The sequence below is a fragment of the Pteropus vampyrus genome, unplaced genomic scaffold, assembly GCF_000151845.1.
Source record: "Pteropus vampyrus isolate Shadow unplaced genomic scaffold, Pvam_2.0 Scaffold167, whole genome shotgun sequence".
NCBI lineage: Eukaryota > Metazoa > Chordata > Mammalia > Chiroptera > Pteropodidae > Pteropus > Pteropus vampyrus.
Window position 1 is genome coordinate 652988 of NW_011888948.1, and position 16359 is coordinate 669346.

Consider the following 16359-nt stretch of genomic DNA (forward strand, 5'->3'; position numbering starts at 1 on the left):
TTTTTTAAAAGAGTTTTCTGCTTTTAATCAAATCATTACAAAACAATCCATGATAAGCATTCTAGTTAGCTGAGAGGCCAAATGTAAGTACCTGATGTTTGTAGCTGAGGACATTAGGACTGCCAACTTAAAAATAATATTTAATAACATGTTTAACTTTTAAATTTTAACAAAGATTATGAAAAACTTGTGCTTACTCAGCAAAATCTGTTCTTCTGCAGAAATGCACATATTGTCGTAAAGGAGGAGCCACTGTGGGATGCGATGAAAAATCCTGTAACAAGAATTACCACTTTTTCTGTGCCAAGAATGACCGTGCAGTTCTACAGAGTGGATCTGAAGGAATTTATAAGTATTTAATAAACAGTTTTAAAGCCATATTTGGGGGACTGGAGTAAGGAATAGTTAGATTAAGGCAAGGAGATTTTTAAGCTAATTTTATGCAAATGGTTTCCAAGTAAGAACTTGGTTTGGAGATGCCCTGTTGAGAATCAGACTCCACTACACCTTCTCTAAATGTTACTGTAGGAAGAAAATAAGCAGGGTTGGTTTGGGTTTCTTTGTAATCTTCCTGCATCCTTCTTTTCCTGGTATGAAAAAGCATCGGATGTCATAATGACATGAGTGACCTAATGGGTAGCCACGAGACTGGGAACCATTTCACTGTGCTCTTTTCTACAAACAAGAAAGGAGCCTTGCTTGTTAGCCACAGCCCATAGTTTATCCATCCAGTCTGCTGAATAAATGAATGTCTTTTCCCATCACTATCACCACCATCTTACCTAGAAATAGCTTCTAAAAATGATAGAGAAACAATGCAGCAAATATTGTAATCAGTCATTAAGTCCTTAAAAAAACTTTTGTTTGTCTTGCCCTTTGGCTTTTAAATTTTGCTTTATGTCTTTAGATAATTCTTTAATGTTAATTTTGATCTAGTAAAGCATATTTCAAGTCCAATAGAATTATATTTGTTTTATCTGAGAAGAAACTTGAGCTTCCTTCTGATGAAAGGTTTTAGTTCAGTTAAATAATTATACAGTTTAGTCGGAAAAACTCAGTAAGGCAGTCGTTAACTGAATTGATTCAGATCATGCTAAGTTAACTCTTGTTTTGTATGTAGACACAGTCTAAAATATGTCACACACAGTTGAAGAAAAAATCCGTCTTAAAAACAGTTTTGACCTATTTAAAGTTATGAAATGGAATGAAAAAGAGAATGATGGTCTGAAGTTGAAGAGCCAGGCAGACGTTTCTCACTTCTTTAGGGCATATCTATAGATACTGATTGACATTTAAATTTCAGTGAAATACATATATTTTTTTCAATTTTAATATTCTGACTAATATGATACTATAATGAGAATATTATTTTTAATATGATTTTTATAAAATATGTCATATTCCTAAATGATATTTTAAAATTCCATACAGAGGATAGATGTTTTCTTTCCTGTGGGCACATATCTCCAATTTTATCAAAGTGTTCCAGCATTACTTTAGTTTATTAATTTAGCTAATAACAGCTTACTTTATACCAGGAATACTTCCAAATACTTTATGAGTTTTAATTTATTTAAGCCTTATAACAGCCCACTAAGGTAGATACTGTTATCCCCACTTTCCAGATGAGGAAACTGAGGCCCTGAGAGACATAGTAATTTATACCAGGCCACATCGCTGGTAAGTGGCAGAGCTGAGCTTCAGGGCTCTGGAGCCCTTGCTCTTCAGCACCAAAGCCTCTTTAAGCCTAGGAGCCATACGTCCTAAAACGATATGGGCACGCTTACTATTAAAAGAAGTTTGTTAAATAATTTTAAATCTGATTCAGAGCAAGTTCTCCAGGTATTTTGTTGCTTGAGACTAGAAAAGAATTATGTAAATTTGTTAATTTTGTATTGTACTTCTTTTTATATTTGATTTGCTGGGAAACTTATGGCTTGTAATATTCTCAGTTTCACTTTTTTATTGAAGTATCATTGACATGCAACATTATATTAGTTTCAGGTATACAATATAATGATTTGGCATATGTATACATTATAAAGTGATCACCATCTGTCACCATACCATTACACAATTTTTTTTCTTGTGATGCGAACTTTTACAATTTACTTTCTTAGCAGCTTTCAAATTTGTAAGACAATATTATTGACTATAGTCACAATGCTGTACATTATATCCTCGTGACTTATTTATTCTAAAACCGAAGTTTGTACCTTTGATCCTCTTCATCCATTTCACCCACATCCTAACTCACCTACTCTCTGGCAACCACCACCAATAATCTGTTCTCTGAATCTATGTGATTGGCTTTGTTTTGGTTCTTTTTTTTTTTTTTTTAGATTCCACGTATAAGTAAAATCGTACCATATTTGTCTTTCTCTCTCTGACTTATTTCACTTAGCATGATACTCTCAATAGCCATCCATGTTGTTGTGAATGGCAAGATTTCATTCTTTTTTTATGGTAATGTAGTATTCCAGTGCGTGCATGTCTGTGTCTATGCGCGTGCATGTGTGTGCACCACATCTTTATTCATTCATTAGTAGTTGTTTTCATTTCTTGATTATTGTAAAGAAAGCTGCAATGAACATTCTTTTTGAATTAGTGTTTTTGTTTTCTTCAGATTAGTACCCAGAGTGGATTATATGGTAGTTCTATTTTTAATTTTTTGAGGAACCTCTATACTATTTTCCACAGTGGCTGCACCAATTTACATTCCCACCAACAGCGTACAAGGTTTCCCTTTCTCCACATCCTCACCAACACTTATTATTTCTTGTCTTTTTGATAATAGCCTCCTAACAGGTGTGAGATGATATCTCATTGTGGTTTTGATGTTCATTTCTCTGATGATTAGTGATATTGAGCATTTTTTCATATGCCTGTTGGCCATCTGTATGTCTTCTTGGGAAAGATTCTCTGCTCATTTTTTAATCACATTGTTTGGAGTTTTTTGTCATTGAATTGAGTTCTTTATATATTTTAGATATTAACCCCTTATCATATGATTTGCAAATACCTTCTCCCTTTCAGTAGGTTGCCTTTTCCTTTGTTGATAGTTTCCTTCACTGTACAAAAGCTTTTTAGTTTAATGTAGTCCCATTTGCTTATTTTTGCTTTCGTTACCCTTGCCTTTGGAGTCAGGTCCATAAAAACATCCCTAAGACCAGCGTCAAGGAACTTAATGCCTATGTTTTCTAATAGGACTTTTATGGTTTCAGGTCTTACATTCAAGTCTTTAATCCATTTTGAGTTCATTTTTCTGTATACTGTAAAACAGTGGTCCATTTCTGTATACTGTAAAACAGTGGTCCATTTTCTGTATACTGTAAAACAGTTTCATCCATTTGCACATGGCTATTTAGTTTTCCCAGCACCATTTATTGAAGAGATTGTCCTTTTCTCCATTGTACATTCTTGCCTCCTTTGTCATAAATTCATTGACCATATATGCTTGGGTTTGTTCCTGGGCTATTATGTTCCATTGATCTATGTATTTGTTGTTATGCCACTACCATACTGTTTTGACTACTATAGCTTTGTAATATAGTTTGAAATCAGGAAGTGTGATGCCTCTAGCTTTGTTCTTTTTTCTCAAGATTGCTTTGGCTATTTGATATCTTTTGTGATTTCATACAAATTTTAGGATTATTTGTACTATTTCTATGAAAATTTTATTGGAATTTTGATAGAGATTACATTGACTCTATAGATTGCTTTGGGTAATATGGGTATTGTTAACAATATTAATCCTGCCAAATCATTAGCATGGAATATCTTGTTTATGCCTTCTTCACTTTCTTTCATCAGTGTCTCATAGTTTTAAGTGTACAGGTCTTTCACTTCCTTGGTTAAATTTATTTCTAGATATTTTATTCTTTTTGATGCAATTCTGAATGGGATTATTTTCTTCAATTCTCTTTCTGATAGTTCATTGTTAGTATATAAAAACAAATTTTTTACATTGATTTTGTACCTTGCAACTTTGCTGAATTCATTTATTCTTTTTTGATTGTGGAATCTTGAGGATTTTCTATATATATAAAATTATGTCAGTGACTGTTCTACTTCTTCCTTTCCAATTTGGATGCCTTTTTTTTTTTTAATTATTTTTTTAATTTTTTTGGTCTATTTCCTCTGGCTAGGACTTTCAATTCTATGTTGAATAAAAGTAGCAAAAGTGAGCATCCTTGTCTTGTTTCTCATCTTGAAGGAAAAGCTTTCAGCTTTTTGCCATTGAGTATGATGTTAGCTGAGGGTTTATTATATATGGCCTTTACTATGTTGAGGTACATTCTGTCTATATCCGCTTGGTTGAGAGTTTTTATCATAAATGGATGTTAAATTTTGTCAGATGCTTTTTCTGCATCTTTTGAGATGGTCATATGATTTTTGTTCTCCATTTTGTTAATGTGGTGTATCATGTTGATTGATTTGTGGATGATGAACCATCCCTGCATCCTTGGAATAAATCATACTTGATTATGGTGTATGATCCTTTTAATGTATTGTTGAATTCAGTTTTTGAGTTAATTTTGGTGTGTGGTGATAGACATCAGTCTAGTTTCATTCTTTTGCAAATGGCTTTCCAGTTTTCCCTGCACTTTTTATTGAAGAGGCTTTCCTTTCTCCACAGTATGTTTTTGGCTTTTTGGTCGAAATTATTTGCCCATGTAAATACTGATTTACTTGTAGACTCTCAATTCTTTTCCACTGGCCATGTGGCTGTTTTTCTGCCAATAATATGCCATTTTGATTACTGTCGCTTTATAGTATAATTTGAAGTCGGGCATTGATGCCTCCAGCCTCGTTCTTTTTCTCAGAATGGCTTTGGCAATTCAGGGTCTTTTCTCAGAATAGCTTTGGAAATTTGAGGTCTTCCATACAAATCTGATGATTTTTTGTTCAATTTTTTAAAAAATTGCCATTGGGGTTTTGATGGCGTTTGCTTAAATCTGTATAATGCTTTAGGTAATAGGGTCATTTTAACTATGTTGATTCTTTCAATCCAAGAACACAGAATAGCTTTCCATTTCTTTGTATCTTCTGCAATTTCTTTTAATAGGGTCTCAGAGCTTTCATTGTATAGGTCCTTCACATGTTTTGTTAAATTTATTCCTAGGTATTTTATTCTTTTTGCTGCAATTGCAAAGGAATTATTTTTTTCCACTACTTTTTCTGACACTTCATTATTAGAGTATAGGAACGCTATGGATTTTTGAACGTTGATTTTGTATCCAGAAACTTTACTGTATTTGCTTATTGTTTCCAGTAGTGTTCTTGTGGAGTCTTTAGGATTTTCTATATAGAAAATCATGTCATCCACAGTGACAATTTGACTTCTTCACTTCCTACTTGGTTGCCTCTTATATCTTTCTTTTGCCTGATTGCACTCGCTAGGACCTCCAATGTTATATTGAATAACAATGGCTATAGTGGACAGTCGTGCCTTGTTCCTGATCTTAGAGAGAAGGTTTTTAGTTTTTCACCATTAAGTATAATGTAGGCTGAGGGTTTGCATTTATGGCCTTTAGTATGTTAAGGTACTTTCCTTCTATACCGATTTTGTTAAGTGTTTTGGTCATATATGGATGCTGTATCTTGTCAAAGGCTTTTTCTGCATCTATTGATATATGATTCTTATTTTTTAATTTGTTTATGTGGTATATCACATTAATCGATTTGCTTATGTTGAATCATCCCTGTGCCTCTGGGATGAAGCCCACTTGATCATGGTGTATAATCCTTTTAAAATGTTGCTGTATTCAGTTTGCTAGTATCTTATTTAGGATTTTTGCGTCTATGTTCATGAGAGATATTGCTCTGTAGTTTTCTTTTTTGTGTTATCTTTACCAGGTTTTGGTATCAGGGTTATATTGGCCTCATAAAATGAGTTGGGAAGTATTGCCTCCTCTTCGATTTTTTGGAAGAGTTTGAAGAGAATAGGTATTAAATCTTCTTTGAATGTTTGGTAGAATTCACTGGTGAAGCCATCTGGTCCTGGACTTTTACTTTTGGGTATGTTTTTGGTAATTTTTTCAATTTCCATACTGCTGATCGGTCTATTTAGATTTTCCAGATCTTCTTGATTCAGTCTAGAAAGGTTATATTTTTCTAAGTCCTGGTCCATTTCTTCTAGGTTATTAAATTTGGTGTTATATACTTTTTCATAGTATTCTTGCATGATCCTTTGTATTTCTGTGGTGTCTGTCATAATTTCCCTTCTTTCATCCCTGATTTTGTTTGTGTCCTTTCTCTTTTTTCTTTAGTGAGTCTAGTCAAGAGTTTGCAATTTTATTAAGCTTCTCAAAGAACCAACTCTTTGTTGTATTTATTTTTTCTATTGTTTTTTTGTTTTCAGTTTCATTTATTTCTGCTCCAATTTTGATTATTTCTTTCCTTCTGCTGACTTTAGGCTTCATTTGTTCTTCCTTTTCTAGTTGTTTAAGATGAAGCATTAGGTTGTTTATTTGAGCTCGTTCTTGTTTCTGGAGATAGGCCTGTAATGATTTGAACTTTCCTCTTATGAATGCTTTTGCCGTTTCCCAAAAGTTTTGATATGTTGTACTATCATCATCATTCATTTCTATGTATCTCTTGATCTCTCTTTTTATTTCTTCTCTGACCCAGTTATTCTTCAGTAGCATGTTGTTTAATCTCCATGTATTTGTGGTTCTTCCCGCTTTCTTTTTACAGTTGATCTCCAGCTTCAAAGCATTGTGATCAGAGAATATGGTTGGTATGATTTCAACCCTCTTATATTTGTTGAGGCTATCTCTGTGTCCCAGCGTGTGGTCAGTCCTTGAGAATGTTCCATGTGCACTAGAGAAGAATGTATAAGCAGCTGTTTTGGGATGGAATGCTCTGTAAATGTCAATTATGTCCAATTGGTCTAATGTGTCATTTAAGAATGTTATTTCCTTATTGATTTTCTGTTTAGATGATCTGTCCATATCCGAAAGTGGGGTATTTAGGTCCCCCACTATGATAGTGCTTTGGTTTGTTTCTCCCTTTAGTTTTTTTTAGTAATTGCTTTACATATTTTGGGGCTCCCTGATTGGGAGCATAGATATTAATAAGTGTTATGTCTTCTTGGTGCATGATTCCCTTTGTCATTATGAAGTGTCCCTCAGTATCTTTCTCTACCTTTTTTATTTTCAAGTCTATTTTGTGCAATATTAGTACTGCTACTCTTGCTTTTCTTGAATGCCATTTGCTTGAAATAGCATTTTCCACCCTTTCACTTTGAGTCTATAATTTGTCTTTGTGGCTGAGATATGTCTCCTGGAGGCAGCATATGGTTGGGTTTTGTTTTTTGGTCCATTTTGCAACTCTGTGCCTTTTTATTGGTGAGTCAGTCCATTTACATTTAGGGTGATTATTGAGATATGCGGTCCTCTTATAGCCTTTTTATCTTTTGCTTTCTGGTAGCTCCATGTTTCCATTGCTTCCTGTCCTTGCGTTTCTGTTTTCTTTATTTTGGTTGGCTTTTGTGGATTTTCCCTCTGATCCTTCTTGTTTTTTGTTATATACTTCAGCTCTGAATCTTTGGTGCGTAGTTACCATTATGAATATGTAAAGGATAGTTATATATATATATACAGTCGTCCATTTTCTTCTGCGCATGCCTTATCTCCATTCCCTTTTGCGAATATGGATCTTTAAACCCCCTCCTTTCAGTCATTGTTGTCTCAGTTTGTCCCTATGTATATTGAACGTTCATTACTATCTTGCTATAGCAAATCTCTTCTTATTGTTTAAGCTTATAATGCCCTGTTCTTAGTAAGGGTTGTACTCCTCTGCTTCTATTTGCCTGATAGTCACCTTACTCCTAATTATGTGGGGGTTTTTTTTGTCATTTTGTTTTAGGTGAAATGACCCCTTTCAGTATTTCCTGTAGTGCAAGCCTCATTGTGGAGAATTCCTCAATTTTTATATGTCTGGAAAGGTCTTTATTTCTCTTTCATATCTGAAGAAAAGCTTAGCTGGATACATTATTCTTGGCTGGTATTTTCTTTCACTTAATAATTTGAATATTTGATTCCACTCCTTTTCTGGCTTATAAGGTTTGTGCTGAGAAGTCCAACGATAACCTAATGGGTTTTCCTTTATAGGTTACTGTCTTCTTTTCCCTGGCTGCCTTGAGAATTCTGTCTTACTGATTTTTGATAATTTTAATACAGTGTATCTCGGTGAAGGCCTTTTTGGGTTGAGATAATTGGGTGTTCTGTTGACTTCTTGAAATCCAGGCTCTATCTCATTCCTTAGATTTGGGAAATTCTCATCAACTATTTGACTGAAAATCCTTTCTAGTCCCTGTTCCTTTTCCTTCCCTTTGATAATGCCCATTATTCTATGTTTCCTCTCCTGATGGTATCAGGTAGTTCTTGTATTTCTCTTTCATTATTTTTCATTCTTCAGTTTCTCTCTTCTTCTTTCTGATTTATTTCAAAATATCTGTCTTCAATATCACTGATCCTTTCCTCCATTTGGTCGACTCTATTTCCCAAGTTTGCTATTTCATTTTTCAACTATTTCAGTGTGTATTTAATCTCCAGAAGTTCTATTTGGTTCTTTTTGAGGGTTTCAGTCTCCTTGCTAAAGAACTCATTCTGCTCATCTAGTTGTTTTTTCAATTTCTGAAATTGTTGATACAACTCGTTTCAGATCTCACTGAATTTTTTTCAGAAATACCATCCTGAATTCTCTGTCATTTAAGGCAGATGTTTCTATGTCTGTAAGCTTACTTTCTGGAGATTTTTCTCTTTCTTTCTGAGATGCCTCATCACCTTGGTTGTTCATGGTGTTTAATGGACTATTTCTCTGCCTGGGCATTCATGGAAGTGTATTTTGTTGTTTTTTTTTTTCCCCAGAAAGAAGATTTATTATATAAAGGTCTCTCTTTAGCCTGTTGTAAATAAGGCGTTTTTCTTTTGGTTTCTAGTAGATGGTGTCTAAGCCTCTTGGATCTCTGCTTTTATAAAGCCTCAATAATGCCTTTTTTCCCCTTATAGATTTTTAGTTAGGCTCGCTACTCTCATTCTCAGTCCCTGTCAGTGTTAGTGAGTTTTGGTAGCTTTTGCTCAGATTCCCCTGGGGCTGTGTGGTGTTCTGTCTCAGAAGATATATGGGGAAGGGCTCTCTGGGTTGGGGGTTGGGAGCTGTGGCTCAGCCTTGGCTTTGCAATGACTGGTAAAAATCGATCTCTGCTGTCGCTGCTTCTCTGCTTTCTGCCCTGATGACTGGGCCCTGCTGCTGTCTGCGGGGAGTTCACAGCAATCCCAGGCAGGGCTGTTTAGGGAGCTCTGGCTGCGAGTGGCAGCTTCTTTATTTCTCCTAGTCCACCGCCCAATATCCAGGGTTCTGACCTGTGGTGGCTTTCATGCATAGATCCCATGCTCAGATGTGCTGGTGTGCAATTTGGGTGTTTTTTGTTGAGTTTTAGATGTTCAGCTTATTGTTTTTTCAAGGGGAGAGATCTAGACGTCTCTCACAGTGCCATGTTTCTCCAAATTCCAGCTATAACTTAAAGTTTGAAAAAAATACTGATCACACATCAGTAGAATACTCAATAAAACAATCATTTTGTCATTGTTTTATCAAGTAGTGGGTGAACTTGTGTGCATTTTTAAATTGAATTTAAACATTCAGAGTTCCTCTTATACATGAGACACCTTGCTAGATGCAGTTAGAATATAAAGAGGAACAAGACATGGACTAAATCTCAGAGAATTTATCACATCGTGGAAGGACTAGAAAGGTCAAAACTAATAGGAGCATATGACACAATGGGAACGAGAGGGGATTAACATGAAACTGACTTGGCCTTGAATTGATAGTTGTTGAAACTGAATGATGGTTGAGAGTATGGGGGTTCATCATATCTCTCCCACTTTTATATATGTTTGAAATTTTTTTTAATAAAAAAAAATTAGCACCTGGCAGACTAAAGTGCTCTGGGATACCAGAACTCAAAGGGTGAGGAGATTAATTTTGATTCGGGGAAGGGTAGGGTTGTTGGGAAGACTTTATAGAGGAGGTGGGAATTGGTGTGAGATGGGAAGTATTCATGCATCTCCATACACAAGGGGATGCTGCATCCTGGGGGTCAGCAACATAGGAAAGGAAGGAGATGTAGCTGAAGGGTGAGGAGGAGGAAAGGTTGGAAAGAAAATGGGGCCTGAGTAGCTCCTTAAATTTCACCATTTCTTTGTCATCGTCTGCTGTTACTTTCTTATTATCTAGGGCACAATTCCAGGCTCATGTAGTTCAAAACTAAAATTTGGGAGAGATGCCTCTTCAATTAGAAAGCTACTTTCCCCAAATTAATGCATGTAATTTTGTGCTATTTATTACTGAAAATCAGGAGAACTTTGCATAGTCAGAAAAAAAGTTGTATATCTTAGATGTTGGATCTTTAGGTGTGTTTATAGTTAAATCCCACTGATCATTATGCATGAACTAGTGACATTCAGAATATCTTGTGATCACTCATTCCTTCAGAGAGTATACTGACCTATCCAAGGTCTGAGAGCACAGAGGATATCTGGCAGAGGCTCCATCTGCTCTTCCTGTAGGACACTAACTTATACAGGTTCAAATAGCATTTTTCCTTTTTTTATTAATTTATTTATTTTGCTTAACTTTAAAATTTGTTTTTACTTTTTCAACTACAGTTGCCATTCAACATTATATTATTTTTATGTGTACAACATAGTGGTTAGACATTTATATAACTTACAAAATGATCTCCCTGATAAGTCTTGCACCCTTGACACAATATACAGTTATAATATTATTGATTATATTCACTAAGTTGTACTTTATGTCCTCATGACTATTTTGTAGCTGCCAATTTGTACTTCTTAATCCCTTCGTCTTTCTACCCAGCCCTGCTTTGTTTTGTTTGTTCATTTATTTTGTGTTTTAGATTCCACATATAAGTGAAATCATATGTTATTTGTATTTCTCTGTCTTATTTTATAATATCCTCTAGGTCCATACATGTTGTCACGAATGGTAAGATTTCATTCTTATTTACGACCAGGTAATATTCCATTGTATACATGTACCGCCTATTCTTTATCCATTCGTCTTTTGATTGGAGCATTTAATCCATTTATATTTAAAGTAATTTTTGATAGGTATGTAGTTATTGCCATTTTATTAATTGTTTTCTGGTAGTTGCTTTTCATCACTTTAAATATTTCATGCCAATCTCTTATGGCCTTCAAAGTTTCTATTGAGAAATCAGCTGCCAGTCTTATGGGAGCTCCCTTGTAGGTAACTAATTGCTTTTCTCTTGCTGCTTTTAAGATTCCCTCTTTGTCTTTAACCGTTGGCATTTTAATTATAATGTGTCTTGGTGTGGGCCTTTTTGGATTCATCTTGTCTGGGACTCTGTGACTCCTGGACTTGTATGTCTATTTCCTTCACCAGGTTAGGGAAATTTTCAGTCAATATTTCTTCCAATAGATTTTCAGTTCTTTACTCTTTCTCTTCTTCTGGCTCCCTTATGAAGTGAATGTTGGTACATTTGACGTTGTCTTGTCCTCGTGTTTTTAGATTTTTTTTTCTGTTTGCTGTTCTGATTGGGTGTTTTCTACTGTCTTGTCTTCCAAATTTCTGATTCAGTCTTCGGCTTCATCTAATCTGTTGATTCCCTTTGATGTATTTTTCATTTCAGTTATTGTAGTCTTCATTTCTGACTGGTTCTTTTTATGTTTTCTATCCTCATTTTTATCTTTCCTATCACTTTGTTAAAGTTCTCACTGAGTTCATCTACTCTTCTCCTGAGTTCATTGAGCATCCTTATAACTAGTGTTTTAAACTCTGCATCTAGTAGATTGCTCGTGTTCATTTTATTTTGTTCTTTTTCCGGAGTTTTGTCCTGTTCTTTCATTAGGACATGTTTCTTTGTCTTCTCATTTTGGCTGCCTCCCTGTGTTTGTTTCTATGTATTAGGTAGAGCTGTTGTCTCCCGGTCTTGGTAGAGTGGCCTTATATAGTACATGCCCTGTGGGGCCCAGTGGTACAGTCTCCCTCTTCACCTGAGCCAGGTGCTCCAGGAGTATCCCTTGTGTAGGCCGTGTGATGTCCTGTTTTAGTTGAGCCTTGATTGCTGTTGCACATCAGTGGGCAGGTTTGACTCTCAGGCTGACAGGCTTTGAGGACTGACTGTGACTACAGTGGGCAAGCTGTTGTGCAGGGGCTGACCCTACAGAGCAGGATTCACTTTAGCAGGGCTCTGGTGCCTGATGAGTTTATCCTTTGGGTGTGCCATTTGTGGTGCTAACTGGGTGGTGCTCTGAAGCCGACCACCAGGTACGTTGGTTCTAAGGCCTCTTGGGATGGGCTCTGGTGCAGGCAAAGGTTAGCTGCTGCTGGTATCTGGCCTAGGTCCACCTGGTAGGAGCAAGAAAGTGATCTATGATTGATAGCTGCCTGTGCTGGGCTTGGAAGCACCTGGGAGTGGTTATGCTGTGAACCAAGGCTGGCTCCCACTAGCACTAGGATTGGAGCGGCTTAGCAAGGGTACTGGGCACACCAAGGCCAGGCCCTGCTTGTTTGGGGTTTGTGGACCTTTGAGAGATTTCACAAACATCTGTAGTGTGGGCCCAGGCCAGCAGCTTCTGTGCATTAGCCTCTGAAAGACTTTGGGAGGAGGGTTGTGAATTGGATTGGGTGGGATCTCAGGGAGTCACCAGGGCAGAACCAGTGGTGTTAGCTAGATTCATAGAGACTCAGATTTGGTGCCTGCCAGTGGGTGTGGAGAGGGCTCAACAAAAGAACAATGGCTCCTGTTGGCACTCTAGTCCCAGGAGCGCTTCCTCTCCAGTCCTTACCCTGAAGTCAGACAATTTAATTCCTCCCTCTATGTCCTTGGCAGCTTTTGGGCTGCCGTCTCTTCACTAGAGCTTAAGCCAAATGTTTGTGAATGAGTCTGTGCTCGGGCCCTTTAAGAGGAATGCCTGGGTCTACAGCAGCCCTCCGTTTCACCCAGACCGAGTCCCTGCTATTTTTCTCAGCCAGGTGTGTGGGGACTCCTCTTCTAGGCACTGGTGTTCTGGGCTGGGGAGCCTGCAGTGGGGTTGGGACCCCTCACTCCTCAGTGGAGACCTCCGCAGGCAAGATATCCCTCCCCATACTTAAACGCCACACATGGTTGTGGGAATAGCTAGTTTCTCGTCTCTGCCCCTCCTACCAGTCTCACTTTGGCTTCTTTATATCATTAGTTAATAGGAGTTCCATTCAGCTAGACCTCAGGTGGTTCTCAAGGATGGTGGTTCTATAATTTAGTTGCAGTTTTGATGTGGTTATGGGAGGAGGCGTGTACAGTGGTTACTTACTCCACCATCTTGATGAGAAATCTCAAGCAGACTTTTTCTTTAATAAATATTTAGGGTGAAACCATCATGAAAAATAGATTAGTTCCTTTTTAAATCACAAGAAAATAGGCACAATATTTGAAAAGTGTAAGTAAAGATATTTAACAGTTCTCTGAAATTGCATGTTTTCAGAGTATTTTGCCAACAACATGATCCATCAAGAGGAACTCAAAATGGTAAGTCTCTAAAATTTAGTTTTGTGGGTTTAAAGAAAGGTAAACATTTAGGTCAGACATAGAATACCCTGATTTAGTAGCCTCACTCAATCACTCAGAAATACAAATTTCTGAGTTAAAATTTTACTTGCTTATAAGATTATCAGTTTCTTAGTGCAGTATATAATATAATGTACTAATTTTTCTTCTTTGTAAACTGTACCTACTCTCAGTAAAGCCTTTGTCTGATGTCTTCCATCCTCACTACAGTCAGAAGACTGCATCAAAACAAGGTAAAAAGCTTTGACTTTAGACTGCTCTTCTAAAGGAATATCATCCTCAGTAGGATGATATTGATAAAAGTACTACATGGTCCCTGAATTAAATTTTCCTAAGAACACATTGTTAGCATTTGAGTTCTAATTAAGGGAAATTGGATCCTGACTAACTGAAGTTATAGGATGTACATTTCATTCATGAATAGCCTCCGTGTTCTGCTGGAACAGCAGTGTCTCACCAGCACTAAATCTGGAATACTCCTTGTGGACTGGATTCAGGACCTCTTTGGAAAACACTCAGTTCTGTGTCATGCCAAATGCATTCTGTGGTGCTAAACAACACTCTCTAAACAATATCATTACCCTCACTTTTCAGTCACTGCCCTCTTTCTTTGATAATGAGTTGATGTTTTGGGGGAAGACTAATAAGAAATCCTAAATTCACATTCTTCCGCAATATCTGTTGCTAGTAGGAATTTGGTATGCTTTGTCACAGCTTAGGTCCTAATGAAGCTGGACTAGGGATGTGAATTACACATCTTAGGAACAATTGGGTACACATAAAATAAGCTATTCAGAACTAAATGCCATTCCAGCGCAATATCTTTTATTCTAACTTTGAATTTTTTAAAGATTTTTATTAAAATATAGCTAACATACAATATTGTATTTGTTTCATGTATATACCATAGTTATTCAACATTTGTATACCTAAAGAAGTGATCAACATAGTATGTCCAACAACCATCTGACACCGTACAACACTATTACATTATTGACTATATTCTCTATGCTATATACCACATCCCCATGATGTGTTTTATACCTGGAAATTTGAACTTCTTATTTCTTCACCTTTTTTTCTTCTTTTTTGATTTTTCAATTACAGTTGATAGTCAATATTATATTAATTTCAGGTTTATAGCATAGGCTAGACTTTTTTTTTTTTTTTGGCTGAAAACATTACCCTTTTAACTTATCTGGAAATACTATGAAAAACACTTGTCAATCAGTGTTTATTGACAGGGAAAGATAACAATAATGTATTAGTTCTAAGAAACAGATTATAACAGTCAGTAACGAATCCTCTCTGTAGAGGAAACCATTGTTGTTTCTTTTGAAGTCTTCCAAAATTTTTTATGTATACAAACACACCTCCTACTGTACTTTGCTTTTTTTACTTAATATATTCTAGAGATCCTTCCATATCAATACAAATGGCTCTACCTCACTTTTAAAGGCTGTATAATATTCCATTGTATAAATTATTCTGTCCTGTAGTTGAACCACAATTGAACTAGTCTCTGCATTATGGACATTTAGGTTATTTCCAGTTTTTCTATCACTTTTAATGCTGTAGTTAACATTTTTCTCCATTCAACTTTGTGCCTTTATGCAACTATACTATTAGGAAAACTTCGTATAAGTAGATTGCCGGATCAAAGAGTATAAACAATGAAACTTTGGATAACTACTGGCTAATTATCTTCCAAAGATGCTGAACCAGCAGCACACAATTACCCAAATCCTTTTAAACATTATATATTAAGCACCTTCATCTTTGTCAATCTGATAGGTGAAAAATTCTATCTCTGTATTATTTTGCCTATCTTACGAGTGAAAATGAGTATATTCTCCTGTCTTTTGATCAGTTATATTTGTTTTCCTGTCACTCAATCTGTTTTCTTATTTAATGAACTCTCACCTCAGAGGGTTCCCCATTTGCCCATTTTTCTACTCAGTTTTTTTCCTATTGATTTATAAGATCTTTTTATATTTTAAAAACTGGCCTTTTATCTGTGTTATAAATATTTAGTCTAAGTTTGCCATATCTTTTGACTTTGTAATAACTTTGGCATTATAAGAATTTTATATTTTATTTAATCAAGCATCAGTCTTTTCCTTTATGAAATCTGGTTTCTACATGATTTATATTTTTAGCTCATTTTTCACGAGTGAAAAGAAAAAGAAGAGGAATGAAAAGTCTCTCAACAGGCATTCCCAAACAGGTATTTTGTCCTAATTTTATTATAGCTTTAAATTTCTTCTTACAAAGTCCTCATTTTTAACTATTTTGAATTTCAGGTGAAATGGTGATAGAAACATAATAAAGTGAATATTAAAGAAAAGTTAGATGTGTCTTGGGTATCCAAGCACATAATTCAGGAGGTGACAGTCCCACAGCTCCTATAACACATCCCCTGGTATCAAATTAGTGAGAGGAATCTGAGCCCACAGGGTGCTGTGGTCTTCAAATGGGCAGAGGTACAGTTCAGCATCCTGACCTAGCCAAGTATTTCTCAGCTGCATGATCTGTACCTGACCCAATTTATAACTCTTATAATTTTCTGGATTACTGATATGTATAAAGCATATGAAAATGTTTTAGGGATTTGTAGCAGTTTTTTACACATCATTTCACAAAAGCAAAATTAATATAAGCCAGCAACCTTCACCTTTTGCTATTTCTATATGAGGTACTTGTCATACCTCTTAATGTTACACAAAACAAAAATATATTTAATACAGATGAAT

The 16359-nt window shown here is 35.9% G+C and overlaps 1 protein-coding gene across 2 annotated transcripts in view; it reads left to right on the forward strand.

Annotated features, from left to right (window-relative positions):
- Positions 1-16359, forward strand: part of LOC105298868 (histone-lysine N-methyltransferase SETDB2) — a 102847-nt gene that overhangs the window by 81144 nt on the left and 5344 nt on the right. Inside the window, exons 19-21 of one of the 2 annotated variants that reach the window (XR_002782819.1) lie at positions 13524-13567; positions 13780-13839; positions 15766-15835. Coding sequence is in view for 1 of the 2 variants with exons in the window: in XM_023536702.1 (XP_023392470.1) it covers positions 13524-13611; positions 14549-14580 (120 nt within the window). In the remaining variant the exon portion in view is untranslated. Of the gene's footprint in view, positions 1-13523; positions 13612-13779; positions 13840-14548; positions 14581-15765; positions 15836-16359 lie in introns of those variants that run through there. The other variant, XM_023536702.1, reaches the window with a different exon arrangement.